The sequence below is a fragment of the Thrips palmi genome, unplaced genomic scaffold (assembly GCF_012932325.1).
Source record: "Thrips palmi isolate BJ-2018 unplaced genomic scaffold, TpBJ-2018v1 HiC_scaffold_8, whole genome shotgun sequence".
Classification (NCBI taxonomy): Eukaryota; Metazoa; Arthropoda; class Insecta; order Thysanoptera; family Thripidae; genus Thrips; species Thrips palmi.
Genome location: NW_023144635.1, coordinates 14260131 through 14275063, shown reverse-complemented (window position 1 = coordinate 14275063; position 14933 = coordinate 14260131). Strand labels below are relative to the sequence as shown.

General features: G+C 46.5%; 1 protein-coding gene across 1 annotated transcript in view; it reads left to right on the top strand.

Moving 5' to 3' along the window:
* LOC117653372 overlaps positions 1 to 13819 on the top strand; it is a 33635-nt gene extending 19816 nt beyond the window's left edge. The window contains exons 6-9 of the mRNA XM_034399007.1: positions 3856 to 4020; positions 11894 to 11968; positions 12235 to 12324; positions 13560 to 13819. Coding sequence (XP_034254898.1) covers positions 3856 to 4020; positions 11894 to 11968; positions 12235 to 12324; positions 13560 to 13622 — 393 coding nt within the window. The 3' untranslated portion in view covers positions 13623 to 13819. The remainder of the gene's footprint in view (positions 1 to 3855; positions 4021 to 11893; positions 11969 to 12234; positions 12325 to 13559) is intronic.
* The last annotated feature ends 1114 nt before the right edge of the window (positions 13820 to 14933 follow it).

Genomic DNA, 14933 nt, shown 5'->3' with positions numbered 1-14933 from the left:
GCGGCGCCTTGGCGGATGGTGTCCTTGTCCTTTTCCTTCGGAGAGGAGGAGGCCTTCTTTGATGAGGCGGCCTTGGAGCTCTTTTTGGCCCGTCCCGTTTATTTTTTGTAAAAAAAAATGACGGAGGGACGGGCATATAGTATGATCCCTGCTGTGCGTCCGTTCGTTCGTCCGTCCGTCCGTCCGAGGACTTCCCGTGGTCCGATCTTGACCAAATTTGGTATGCAGCCTCCTTGGGTGACCTTAAGAACCGCCCGGTGGCATTAAATCCGATCCGAGCCCCGGGGGCGCTGCTGCAGGTGCATCATGGTCTACATGGGGTCGAGGAGGATCTCGGCAACGGATGCAGCTTGAGGGCATGTAGGGGTATTTTTGGAATCGGGGCGACGAGAGAAAACCAATGGTGCCAGTTTCGAGTGAATCGGAGAAGTTAGGACCCGGGTTCAAATCCCAGCGGGGTATTTTTGGAACATTCTGTTTATTCGAGTTTTTGCATTGTTTCTGATGTTTTTGAGGGTGCTGATGACAAGAACGACATTTCTTTTAACCCCAGACTCAGGTTTAATTCCCGTCAGGGTCAAACACAGGCGAAATTCGTACGTTACCTAATGTACGGGACGGGCCAAAGTTGCCGATGTATATCGCTACTTTTCCTGTTATTATCATCCTTGGCTCCTTCCCTGGCCGATTGGCTGGACGACCTTTTCGTTGCAGACCCCTTAGCGCCACTGGTGGATGGCCCCGTAGACGCCTTGCTGGTGGATGGCCCCGGAGACGCCTTGCTGGTGGATGGCCCCGTAGACGCCTTGCTGGTGGATGGCCCCGTAGACGCCTTGCTGGTGGATGGCCCCGTAGACGCCTTGCTGGTGGATGGCCCCGTAGACGCCTTGCTGGTGGATGGCCCCGGAGACGCCTTGCTGGTGGATGGCCCCGGAGACGCCTTGCTGGTGGATGGCCCCGGAGACGCCTTGCTGGTGGATGGCCCCGGAGACGCCTTGCTGGTGGATGGCCCCGGAGACGCCTTGCTGGTGGATGGCCCCGGAGACGCCTTGCTGGTGGATGGCCGCGTAGACGCCTTGCTGGTGGATGGCCCCGGAGACGCCTTGCTGGTGGATGGCCCCGGAGACGCCTTGCTGGTGGATGGCCGCGTAGACGCCTTGCTGGTGGATGGCCCCGGAGACGCCTTGCTGGTGGATGGCCCCGTAGACGCCTTGCTGGTGGATGGCCCCGTAGACGCCTTGCTGGTGGATGGCCCCGTAGACGCCTTGCTGGTGGATGGCCGCGTAGACGCCTTGCTGGTGGATGGCCCCGGAGACGCCTTGCTGGTGGATGGCCCCGTAGACGCCTTGCTGGTGGATGGCCCCGGAGACGCCTTGCTGGTGGATGGCCCCGGAGACGCCTTGCTGGTGGATGGCCGCGTAGACGCCTTGCTGGTGGATGGCCCCGGAGACGCCTTGCTGGTGGATGGCCCCGTAGACGCCTTGCTGGTGGATGGCCCCGGAGACGCCTTGCTGGTGGATGGCCGCTTCGGGAGTGGACTTGCTGGCGGAGGGTGTCGATCTGCTGCTGGAATGCCCCGGAGCCGCCTTGATTGTAAGATGGAGCTTTAGATCAAAATCAACGTCATCATTTTCCACTATGGAATCACTCAGGGAGTCACTAGATTCAACGAGAAATCCGGCATGTCGCAGGGCAACCTCCAAGCCGACGTCATCATTAAGTGCTTGCATTTGAACAGTCAAAAAACAAAGAACGTTAACACACTGTAATCTTGGAGTTGCCGTCTGAACTCTTTCTGGACTTGAGAGCCGCCAGCTCAGACATGCTCCTCAGTTCGGCCTCTGACACGGCTGTATAATCTGCTGCTTCCAACTTCTTCGCCTTCTTGCCGGATCCCGACGGCGATTTTCGCACATCCTTCCATAGTGTCCTCGGCCGGCGCGGCGGGGAATGTGTCGATGGCCCCTCCTTGATTTTCTTTTTCATGAACTCGGGAGTCTGCATGGCGCTCTGCCCCTCCCTTTGCCGCTTTCCCCTTTGCTGCTCCCTCTCGATCCGTGCCCGCCTCCTCTCACCTTGGCCGTCTCCGCCTTCTCCTTGGCTAGGGTCTCCGCTCTTGCCCTCTGCAGAATGGCACCAATGGTGGTCTCATCGACGATTTCCCCGTCCGAGTCCAAACCGGAGCTTTCGGAGGAAGAGGGGCCGACTAGGCCGACTGGGCCAGCTACTGGCGGCCGCGGCGACTGCGTACAGGGATGAGCTGGTCATCCACGTCGTTCAGGCCGCCCGAGTACAGCTGGCTCGGATCACCCTCCGCGCTCGAATCCGTGTCGCTAGCCACCCTCTCCGCAGACTTCTTAACCTTCGGAACACTCGGACACGTCCTCTCGCTTCGGACCGAAAAACTAGAATGGCGACCGCAGCCATTGAGATAGCCGCTACAAGTTTCCCGCGCGCTGGCTGGGAACGAAACTATTTCATCTTGATATTTTTATCTGCTGGTCTCACGACCGCTCTTAGAAACAGACTTGACCAGACTCCTGCCATTCTTCGTTTCCCGCTTTTCTTTTTTGGGTGGAACAGTTTCTTAAACAGAACAGAAAATAAGTGTTTGTCAAATAAAAAATTTAACTTGATGCTCTTAGAAAAGAAATTGAGAACTTACTGCAGATGATTCGCTGCTGCTGCTGTTGCTGCTGCTACTTCTCCCACTGCTAGTAGAACTTGAGGCACTACACGAAATTGTTCTGGCCCTTTTCTTCGTTGTTTTCCTTCGTTTTCTTTGTTCTTCTTTCCACTTTTCTCAGAAGATGGCCCTACTGGAGCAGCTACATCATTGCTGGAGCTAGCACTTGGGTCTCATTGGGCTCAGGTGAGAATCCAGATGGTTGGGTCACTGGCACAGGGGCGGCATTTTCCTTCGGTTTGGTTGACGTCAACAGTGGTGCGACAAGAGCAGCAGCGGCAGGTGCAGACGGTTTGGGTTTGTTTGGAAGTAAGGGTGATGCCGCTGCAGTAATGTTCGGAACTGCAGGAGCAACGTTAGCACTGTTCTGTGTTTGAGGGAGGGAGACAGACTGGGGGAGGGGTAGCAGCTGCAGGAAGTGGGTTGTAAGGATTTTGGTACGGAAAGTAGGAGGAAGCGGTTGCTTGAGGGTGTTGAGGATATTGGGCAGGTTGAGGGTAGTGGGAAGGAAGTGGAGCTGTGGGGTAGTGGTGGAACTGAGATACATGATGGAGGAAAATGGTGCGTGATGGTGAGCACTTGGTAAATAAGTGAGATCTCAAATTCTGAACCTGACTGTCCCTTTGCCCAATTCGCAAAGGGACAGTTGCGGTGATGTTATATTAATCCGTTTTCGGTCAAAGCCCATACTCAATCTAGTCGGTGCTTGAGGCAGTCACTAACGTATCAGGAGCACTAAACCATAGTCAGAAATCCACTTTCGTGGCCGAACGGAGCCAAAAAGAGAAAGGGACAAAAGATGAACGTTTCGATGGAAACCACCCTGGAGTAGAGCGTGCTAGAAAGCACTCCAGTTTTAAGCGAGCTTTGAGGTTTACTCCCATATGGAATGCCAACGCACTTCCCTGGGTTATTCAAAGTTACTCCTGAGGTAAAGTTATTTCCCGTAACTCAAGGTTTCTATTAAAAAGGAAGCACACACCTTTAACCTTCAGCGAGTATTGTCTACTGTTCCGTTATTGTCAGCTTTGTTAGATAAAATAGATCCCCGATTTAGTTCCACACATTGAGAACTCCGGGACATTATGACGACTTCAAATTTTGAAGATGTTTGTAAGAGGCTTGCGTTTGACGATTGTGGCCATGCTCATACCCCGCAATGTCTCCAGACCTGCCACATTTTGTACGTCGCCTCCTTGTCCACGTCGCATGGGATAATCTACCTAATGCTGGACTCCCCGGCGTGGCAAAGTTACATCCCGCTGCTGTACAGCGTCCTCGCCTGCGCCACGTTCGTCGGCTTGTGCTGCACGGCGCAGATGGCCGAAAACGAGGTAAGGGGGTTAGTAAGGTTATATGGAAGATATGCCGTATGACCTTACACTGTCAGAAAACTCCGTAAAAATATGGGAAATTACCGGAGACGGTCCATTTATTATACGGAGATCTCAGTTTTCTTGAATTATGGATTTTCTCCGCAAAAAAGTGCAGTTCATTTATGCACTTAAGAATCTTGTTTGGCACTAGAGTAGCTTGCTCCCTTTGTATATGGACTTTCAAAGCTATCATGTGACGCGGGAGGCGGGCCAAAAGGGTCGATTTTGTAAGTTCCGTCATGTCTGTTGCTGGCGACTCTTGTAAAGCACACTCTGAAGACCATATTTAGTAGAGGCAGGAAATACTTGTTTGATTTGATTTTTGTGTCTGGTGTTGTGGTTGTGCACTTCAATGCCACAATAAAGTTCAAAATCAAATTACTTTTGAGTGCATAAATCAGCATTGAGTTAGCAACAGCAATATGGTGATCAAGTGGTGGTATACTAGTGGTATGAAACTCCCTTGTGGGATGACGAGAATCTAGGTCAAGTAGCTTTCAGGGCCCTATTTTGAAGCACATAGATAAGATCAAGGTTACTCGATTTACAGGTACAGGTAGACCAAATTTGAACCAGATACATAATGTTTGAGTGTATTATTGGATAATACAACCCTTTTTTGAGATAATCAGGTATATGGTATTTGAGTCTTAATAGTTGACCTATTAGGCATTAGGGGCGCAGTTTTCGATCTTATTTTTGCTCCGAGGTGGTTTACTATCAATGATTAAGCCAAGGTATTTGACCTGATCAGCTCTTTCAATTACCAAGAGTAAAATTAGGAAAAAGATATAAACAAAAATCTTACATCAAACTTATTCCTATAAATTGAGAAAGTACAATTTCAGAATGGTTTATGAAACAAACATGAAAATTACAGAATGTAAATATAAAATCACAGAAAGTTTCACAAAAAAGAAAAAAAGCTGCATAGATGATTAGCCACTATACAGTACAATCAATGTAAATAATTAAGCAATTTAACGGCGAAGTCGACCTTTACCTAATTTATATATAATACTCAATAGACACTTTAAGGGGGGACATCACTCCAAAAACAGTGCTTTTGTAATAACGCCATAAAAACCAAACGGAAAGAGAAAAATTGTTCATATTTTAACAGATAATGTATAAAACAACACTAAGTCAATCCGCCAGGGCAGTACAGCGCTTTCGTTGAAAACACATTTTTGAGTGTTAGGTTAGACCATTTCGCACTGTTGCAGCGCTGGACGCCAAACGGTTTGACCTAGAACATTGAAATTTGGTGACAGCCTTCCTGAGATGTCTGGCTATGGTGGGTACCTCAATCACATTTCAAAAATCATTTTAAGTTGTGTTTGTTACATACCAAAAAATACTGATTAATTTTTTTGGTCAAAATTGTTTAATTTTAAACGTTGAAAAAATAATAAAAATTGACCAATGCAAATTATTTTGCTACCCACCATAGCGGCATGTCGTAGGAGCTTCCATGCTAAATCTCCCCGCTGTAGCTCAAAAACTGCGCCCTAGAGGCCTGCAACCGTTTGCAATATCATGTTCCGAGAAAAACGCGATCAAAGTTGGGGAAACTGGGCTTTTCCCCTATGCATGTTTGCGGCCCACAACCTACTAAAACTGCAATTTTTTGAATTCCGGAATGCGGTTTTCACCATTCGACGCAGAAAGGAATGGTTTATAATATAAACTAATAAAAAAAAGTTGCAATTTTTGATCATTTTGGAGTGATGTCCCCCCTTAATTGCAATGTTCCATTTGGTCTTGCTGATGGACGGGGCAGGGTGCTCACATAATTTCATGGTAAATCATAGTACCCTTGAACATCCATTGCGTCTGAATCCTTTAGAATCAGCAGTGAACCATGTGCACATACACCCAAGTTTTCTGGAATCGCAGGGACACTATTACCTCAGCACTCTTGATGTTTCCACGTGGAGCAAACTTTGTAGTTAAATGAAATTGATTGCTGAGCGAAGCGAAGCACCCTGTTTGGGATTTTGAATAGCTCATTTGTCCGACCCCCCCCCCCTGATACCTTTAGTTTACAAGAGGTATCTTCCTCTGTTTATTTTAACTATATTCATATGCGTATACATAGTCGAAGCTCCATAGTCCAAGCTCTATAGTCCAAGCTCCATAGTCCAAGCTGCATAGTCCAAGCTCCATAGTCTAAGCTCCATAGTCCATATTCTATAGTCCAAGCTCCATAGTCGTACGCCAAGCTTCATTGGCCATTTAGTTTGAGAATAAGATCTGTCGCGAGAAGGGTATAATCTTTCGCGAGTAGAGGAAGATCTGTCACGAGCCCGTTAGGTTAGGTTAGGATTGGTTGGACCATTTAGTTTGAGAATAAGATCGGTCGAGAGTAGGGAAAGATCTGTCACGAGTAGAGAAAGATCTGTCACGAGCCCGTTAGGTTAGGTTAGGATTGGTTGGACCATTTAGTTTGAGAATATGATCTGTCGAGAGTAGGGTAAGATCTGTCTCGAGTAGAGTAAGATCTGTCACGAGCCCGTTAGGTTAGGTTAGGATTGGTTGGAACATTTAGTTTTAGATTATTAAATAGCCTTCCGTCGATTCAAGGAGAAACCAACCATTGCCGAATCACAATCCTTTGCGCAAAAGCATACTTCCTGGCTATCACCCCCCAAAAAGAAAAGAGGCTCATTTTCAAAATAAACACATCCAAATTTACTACTGATGAAAATGCATTTCCATCTCCAGCCGAATCCAGCTCAGCATCGAGGCCGAAGGCCTTCCCCTGGCTAGTAAAGTTCTGTTTTCAGAGAGAAAGGCGCATCAATCTTCTATTACGGCTGCTTCTATGGGCCTGTAGTAAAGTTAGCGCCGCGCGTGAGAGCGTGCGTGCGGACGCGCGTGGACGAGAGCGTCGATCGTAGCGCCCACGGACAACGCCGGCTGCCCGGAGTCCGTTCGGGACCATTCGGGTGGTCCCGAACAGGTCCCGAATAGTCCCGGGAGGACTCCAGCGACCCTCCGGACAGGCGGCGTTGTCCGTGAGCGCTACTATCGACGCTCTCGTCCACGCGCGTCCGCGCGTCCGCACGCACACTCTCACGCGCGGCGCTAACTTTACAGGCCCTATACCTGTCGACAGAGGGTTGTGTTGTAAAACTCAGAGCTTGGTGGCGGTTTATGGAGGATGGACTTGGATAAGGAGCAAAAGAAAGGATCACGACATGTTGATGGAACGGTGTACTGAGACGAATTGAAGTTACAAAACGGATACAACATTGGCAACATGGCGAACAACCGGAAACGAGACCGGAAAGAACTTTTTTTCATAAATAATATCAACTACCACTCCAACACACTACAAACAGTAAGCGTCTACAGATGCATACTTGGCTGAGTGCACACCTACAGATGCTTTCCCAACTCATCTAAGTATGCATCTGCAGATGTGTACCCCGCTCATTATGCATCTGTAGATGTGTACTTGCAAGTATGCATCTTTAGACGCAAACTGAGTACACACTCAAGTTTGTAGAGCAGCTTCATTGACCAACCCTTTCTCAACCCTTGTACCGTCCGTTTGATCTTCACCACTATTTCCGGTTTCCTGTTGGTCTTTCTTTCGAGCTTGGTATACCCCAGCTGTGTTTCCAGTCACATTTTTTATACGTGTTTTCATGTTAATGTCTCTATAGTGTATTGTTTTGAAAGATGCACTTGCTGATACAGCACTTGCAAATAAACAATTGAATTGAATGAGGGCCTAAAGTAATAATTTAAAAGGACAATTAGATGTACTTACATTATTACACTTCAAAACACTTACATTCTTACCAGCTCCTGCAGCAACACCTTGCATGAACTGGTTGATGCAACCAATGGTTTCATTCTTGTGAAGCAGTTTCGGGATAGGTGGCAGTGTGAGCATCATCACTTGATCACAACGAGAGCTGAACACGCTTAATATCTTAGAGATGTTCTGCAAAGTCATGTCGAGAGGAACTCTCTGTAAGCAGAAAAACTGTGGCTTTACAGTTAATAAAGTGACTGCCCTGTGCTTATACCCTCAGTATATCCTTGGTGCCAAGTGTTGCTATGCACTTCTTGCCCAACTGAGTGCTGGGCTGCTTGGCATTCCACAGTTTGTAGAGTTGGGCCGAGGTTTGTCCGTGTACGATGCAGCCCAACTTCTTTGATTTAAATTGGAAAAAAAATGTTTATTTACGACTTGTGGAAAAAAGATGTGCAGCTTAAAACTATAAATCAATGGTAGCAATTATGGACTACATTTAGGGCTGAACGGAATGAAGCCTGGAGTGGTGGCCTGGTAAAACTGGCCCAACATGGAGTCTCATATGAGATCGATATTCTCATGCCACAGAAGCCTAGAAACAAAAATAAATAAAATAAAAAACAAGAATTAGCAAACAAAATTATTAAGGAGGAAAAAGGAAAGAATGCAAAACGTTAAGGGACAGATCCTTCCACAATGAATGGGTTCAAATGCTTACTGATCCCTGTTTCATTTCAATAATAATACATTTTTATGAGGGTATGCTTTAACAAAGCATGACTTACTGCGCAAGTTTCGGAGTCCGAGGGGGTATCAGCACCGCTTTGAGACGCCCAAGTGGATGCTCCAGGTGACGTCCCCTGTCCTGCTGTCCGCCACTGCTTAGCCTAACCCGTCCGGCTCCTCCTGCCGGCTGTTGACGCCGCTGCACTCTGCCTTGCTGTTGGCCTTAGTGGCCGCGGCTGTGGTGTCGACCACGCTGTTGTTGACCGCCTCGATGTGCTCGCTGTCAGCCTGGTTGAATGACTTGGCCGGTGCGGAGGGCAGCCAGAAATGCCTCGGTAGCTTGGGCCGCCGCGAGTGCCAGCAGTATTGTGTTGTTTTCCATGCTAGAACGCAGAAAGAACAAAATTCGACACAAGCATGCCTAGGTTGTATGCTTTCATCATCAATCTCATAATCAACAGGAATTTTAAAAGCGCTTGGAGTCCTTTTATCATTATTGCCTGCTCTACAAACTCAAGTGTGTACATAGTACACTTCAACCTGAAGTGTACATGCAAGTACACTTCAACCTGGAGTGTACATGCATGTACACTTCAACGTGGAGTGTACTTGGCCTGTACACTCCAGGTTGGCGTGTACTTGGCAAGTACACGCCAGGTGGCGCATACCTTCAGGTACACTGTTGCTGGCTCCTGCAGGTATGAGCCACCTGGCATGTACTTGGCAAGTACACGCCAACCTGGAGTGTACATGCCAAGTACACTCCAGGTTGAAGTGTACATGCATGTACACTCCAGGTTGAAGTGTACATGCATGTACACTCCAGGTTGAAGTGTACATGCATGTACTCTTCAGGTTGAAGTGTACTATGTACACACTTGAGTTTGTAGAGTGAGTGATAGCGAACCCCTTTACTCCAGTGGGGCTGAAAGTTTTTTTCTGTCTGTCTTTGGGTACACTACTCCGGAACTGTTCGGCCGATTTGGCCGAGATTTTGCAAGGTTATTAGGTACGTCCTTGGCTCACCACACGCTAAAATTCAGCCTTCTATCTACCATCAAGTGGATCCAGCCAAAGAACACTTGAAAAACACACCAAATGTTATGTACAATTTTGAACAACACATCACCGTTTCTAGGTGCACACAAGCTTTTTGTACAATTTTTGTGTACAATAAACTGCACATATTTCTCAACCTGCGAAGTCGCATTCAAGTTGGTACGCTTAAGCACTCGTGTAAATCTTGTCAGAATGTCAGAAACCTGTCTGAAAACCTGATCAAAATTCGCGCACCTGTGAAAGCTGAAAACATCTCCTCACATTCTGTAGAACTCAAACCATCAATATTAGAGTAAGTTTTCAGGATTTCAACGTTCAGAGGTGCGCGAATTTTGATCAGGATTTCACACATGTTTCTAACATTCTGACTAAATTTACACGAGTGAGACTAACGTCTCGTATAACACTTGAACGAAAAATATTTAAATATTTACTTAATTTTACATTTGTAATTGAAGCAAGTGATCTGGCTTCACTAATGTTGTGGCTGCACAAGTTCGGTACTTACAAAATCACCTTGGCCCTGGTAATTGATAGAAAGGTCTGTTTAATTTTAAATATCTTCAGATATAATATGCAAGATGAATATTGTATAAGGAATTTTACCAATATTAAGAATTTTAGACTAAGATAACTCCTTTCTCTTGCCTTACAAGCGACATGGTAATCGTTTAAAAGATTTCACCTTTACTAGCCCATTTTTTATCATTGTTTTCATTTTATTTGACACACGATCTTTAACATGTCTCAAAGGCACGCCAACAAGTTTTATCGTCCTCAAGTAGCGTTCACATTTGTCCTGTCTTGGCCGTTTTGGTTTCCAGTTGCCTGCATAACTCCCTACGCTCTCCATTTCTTCTATGAAGAATTCATTCAAATCCGACCAGTCGACTTCAGCCTCTTCGTCACTATCTTCTTCATTTCTCTTCTTCCGTCTTTTATTATTGTTGTTCTGTGGATTTCCTTTTCTCTTTTTCGCTTTTATTTTTTTCTGACTTGCCTATACACTACAAACCTAACTGTCTACTAAGTACACACTTACAAATGCATGCTTGGCCAAGTACACACTTACAAATGCATGCTTGCAAGTACACATTTACAAACGCATGCTTGACGCATGCAGTTATATGGCGTCAAGCATGCGTTTGTAAGTGTGTACCTGCAAGCATGCATTTTTAAGTGTGTACTTGGCCAAGCATGCGTTTGTAAGTGTGTACTTAGTAGACAGTTAGGTTTGCAGTGTATTTCCTGTTCCTCCTCTTTTCCACTGTCCAACCAATCTTTCTCTTGATCTTCCTTTTCTACCTCTTCACCTACTTGTATTTCAAATTCATTAAGTGTCTTCCCTTCGAATTTTGATATTCCTCATTCAATTGCGTGAAGTACCTCAGAGGCTTTTGTGAAGAGGAGTGTATCCTCGGGCAGCTCGTACACTCTAAATGTCTTACGAAGAAATTTCCCATATTACGAAGGAAATGGCGCAAGCAATACGAAGGTGGTTTTTCTTTGTATCTTACAGAGAAAAGGTAAAAAGATTCGTATTACGAAAGAATATTGCTTCGTATTATGGTTGCGCCGAATTCACTGTAACATACGAATAACATAGGTCAAATTTCATTGCAAGACATTTAGAGTGTATAGAATCTATAGGATACTTTCGTAAATCCCTGAACCGGAAGCACACAGACGCCATGTTGGCGGAAGTAGATCCAAACTTGACATGGGAAAGAGACGTTCGTCAAACGTATCGGCCACACTTGATCATAAACAGTTGTTTGATACTTGTTTGCAGTGAATATGTGTTTCGCGAGCAATATTTGTACAGCTCGGCTATAGTTTTGGATCCGAAGAGAGGTTAGTTTCCGGCCAAATTGACGTCGGCTGGTCTGCTTGCTTCCGGTTCAGGATTCTACGAAAGTACCCTATTGTAGACAGCTTCTGAGTGCCCCATCAGCTTTGACAGAAGTCTCAGGCCACTCTTGCCGAGGTTGAGGATCTGGACCATTGTGATGCATGAGTTCTTAGATAGCGAGAACTCAAAAATTCAGCCTTCTGCAAATCTGCTTCATCAGAGCATTTTCGGAAGAGACTTGATGCATCACAATGGAATCCGATGGAGTCCGAGCTAGCGTAACACGATACGCCGGCTAGATGAGGTCCCCAGTGTAGTCATCTCCTTCTGCTTCTTGGTTCACTTGCGTCGTGGCATTTCCAGAATGATGTGTACACGTTGTTCTACATGCATTCTGGAATAACCGTGTTGTTTCTTGCTAGCTTGCTCTTCTCAGCAACGGTCTGTTGGGATTCTTAGCCCAAAAACCGGAGGTCTCGCCTGGAACCAAACAAGAGGTATTGGTATGCTCATAGGATACTGCGATGGACGTTTCAACTGAAGATGAGGAAGAGCAAGCCCTAAAAACAGCTTTGGCTGGTGGTGAGAGAACCTCTGCGCATGCGCACCGGGTGGTGCGGAAAATGGTCTGCGTAAGCGCCGAAGCTGTTTCTATGGCCAACTTTTGTTCTTCATCCGTTTTAAGATTCTTTGGAGTACCCTATTCTTATCTAGACCTGGGTCATTTTCATCAATCTTTTTATTTCGTCTCCGTTCTGTTCAGATAGAGCTTTTCGTGCGGTCGGTGAGGTGGCAGCGTGGACGCTTCAATGTTTACGGAATATTCTACCTGAACACTAACACTATGAAGGCGGTAGGTTGTTAGCGGTGTGCCGCGCACGTAAATTTGACCCATTCTATGAAAACCATCCCAACTGGTCAGGACGCCGGGAAACCACGCCGTCTCCTCTGGGTGTTAGGCACTTACGTAACTCGAACAGCGCGCGAGAGACCATTGTAACTGTTTGGTCAGGCGTATGAGGAAATAGGAGAGGAGGGTTGACTTCGTCGTATTTCAAAAGTATTACTCTCGACGAATGTATTAAAGGGTCATTTTTCTTTTAGGGTTGTTTCACATTCGTTCGGGCGTGAATTAGCCATTAATTAGCTTATCCGCGTTCTCACGAATGTGACAAAGCTCAAAGGAGTTACGCTCTCGGTCACATTCGTTTCAATGTAGTGTCACGTTCCTGTTCCTGGAATTAGAGAGTAAGCACACTGATGAGCGGGCTGGAGAAGATCCTTCAACTCGCTGAGTTCAGGACGAAAGTGACAGTGAAAATCTTCACTCTCAGACTCTTATTGACATTTTGTCCTTTGCTTAATTAGTTTTTTAAGCAGCAATGATATGTAGTATTTCCTTTATAAACATGTACAATATTGTGCACTAAGACTTATGTGTCATCAATTATTGACTTTTTCTTAACTCGATTGCGTATAGGGTATTTTAACGAATCCCTGGCCCGGACGTCGAAGAACCAAAGTGAGAACCAAAACCGCTTCTGCGCATGCGCAGACGTCCCCCCTCCACTCCGAGGCACCGTCTGCGCATGCGCAGAAGCCGTTTTGGTTCTTACTGCTGTTCTTTAACTTCCGGGCCAGGGATTCGTTGAAATACCCTATTGACTCTTTATCACTATCAAATTGACTTTAAGTCAATATAACGAACAAAATTCTACATAAATTTTGAGGAAATAGTACTTTTTAATGCTGTGTAAAGTACTCTTAAACTAAGGACAAAAAGTCAATAACAGTCTGAGAGTGTAGAAACTAGGAGGCCTTCACCTGGCCGGTTCTCTTAACTGTCAAAACTTGAACCCTGATTGGTCAGAAGCGCCGGTTTCAATGAAATATGCAGCGGTGGTCACCAAGTGACGTTCAGACAGTCTCTGACTTCAAAGTCCTTCAGAACATCGCTCAAAGACAAGTAGAAGGGCCTCAAATTCAAATTTCGCTGTTTTTAACCCCCTCTTTGAATTTTACCAGTGACTCTTGCTGCATGTCTTGTACTGCTCTACGAGTACCTGACGATCTGATTCTGTTACGCAGGTGCTGGGCTGCATCAGTACCTACGTTGTCGTTCTGTGGCAATTCGACGCCAGAATGAGCTGAAATTGGGAAGTCTGCTACAATCTTCCAGCCTGTGGCTGCTGAACCGACTATGACACATGCGCCCAGACTCGCGCTTATTTTGTGGGAAATGTCTCTGTATTCAACAGATTACCTTTTCGAACCAATTTGTTAGCTTTTCTGGACAGAAAAGCGAACAAACTGAAATTTGCACAGCACTCTTATAAATAATGTTTACATGTGGCTGTAAATATGTTGTTGATTTTCTGGATGACGGAAGTTGTTTGTAAGAGCTTCAGGCGTTAAAATTATAAGCAGAAAAATTGTCGTTCTTAATAGAGAACTTGCTCGTACGAGCGTTGACAAGGTTGACAATTAGGTTATCATGCAACACCCCTTTATTCAACTATTAATCCAACGTACGAAAATCGAACGATGAGTTCGGGCGCCATGCGCTAGACCAAATTATCACATTAGCTAACGCTGTTGCCACAAACGCAAAGCACCGCCGGGTCAAAACCGATGCCGCAACTGCAAAAACTCGGTCAAGTTCAAAGGACCGGTATGCCCTAGTGCCGCAACGCCGAAATGCTCAGAGCGGCCGATCGCCGGGGTGTCGCGAGTGCTTGGGTGATCCGCCGTTAGCGCTTGCGGCGCTTGGCGCAACCCCTAAGCGCGTGGAGCAACCCGTTAGCGTTAGTGGTTTCGGCGCGTGTGTCTCGCGTCGCAACCCCTAAAGCCCTTTCCGAGAGCCTTCACTTCACCAGAGTGGAGGTGCTTCCCTCGGAAGGGTGGGGGTAGGGTGGGGGGCGCGGACCACGCCAGCCGCCTCCTACGCGCTCCCCGCCATTTCTCATACTGGGCGGCACGGCAAGACCGTAGCCTCGCGCCAGGCACTGCCGCGAGCCAGTTTCCGACTGCTAGATGTGCAGGCAAAGCAACACATTGTTTTCATCTTTATTGCAGTATATTTCGCAGGCATTATCACAAAGTGTGGTGTTATCTTGTTGCAATGATTTTAACGGTGTCGTTACTCGCTGTGAACAGTGAAATTTGTTTATTGAAAGCGGTGGACAAGCCTGCGATCGTGCGAATAAGATCGTCTGTTTGTTATGATTCGTGAATCTTCAAGTGAGTCGTAGAGGAAAATTGCGTTTTAGCGACTGCTTCTCGCCCTAAAACAGTCCTTATTTCTATGCACTCCAACTCTGTACGCACCCTTGCATCTACCTCGGAATGTCACGCTTTCTGTCGTAAAAATGCGTTTTCGTCCGTTCCTAACCCTCCGTTGCATCGAATGCTTCCGCGGCACTTATTTTTAAGCTCGATCCGTCTGTTTTCCTCACTCAGTTG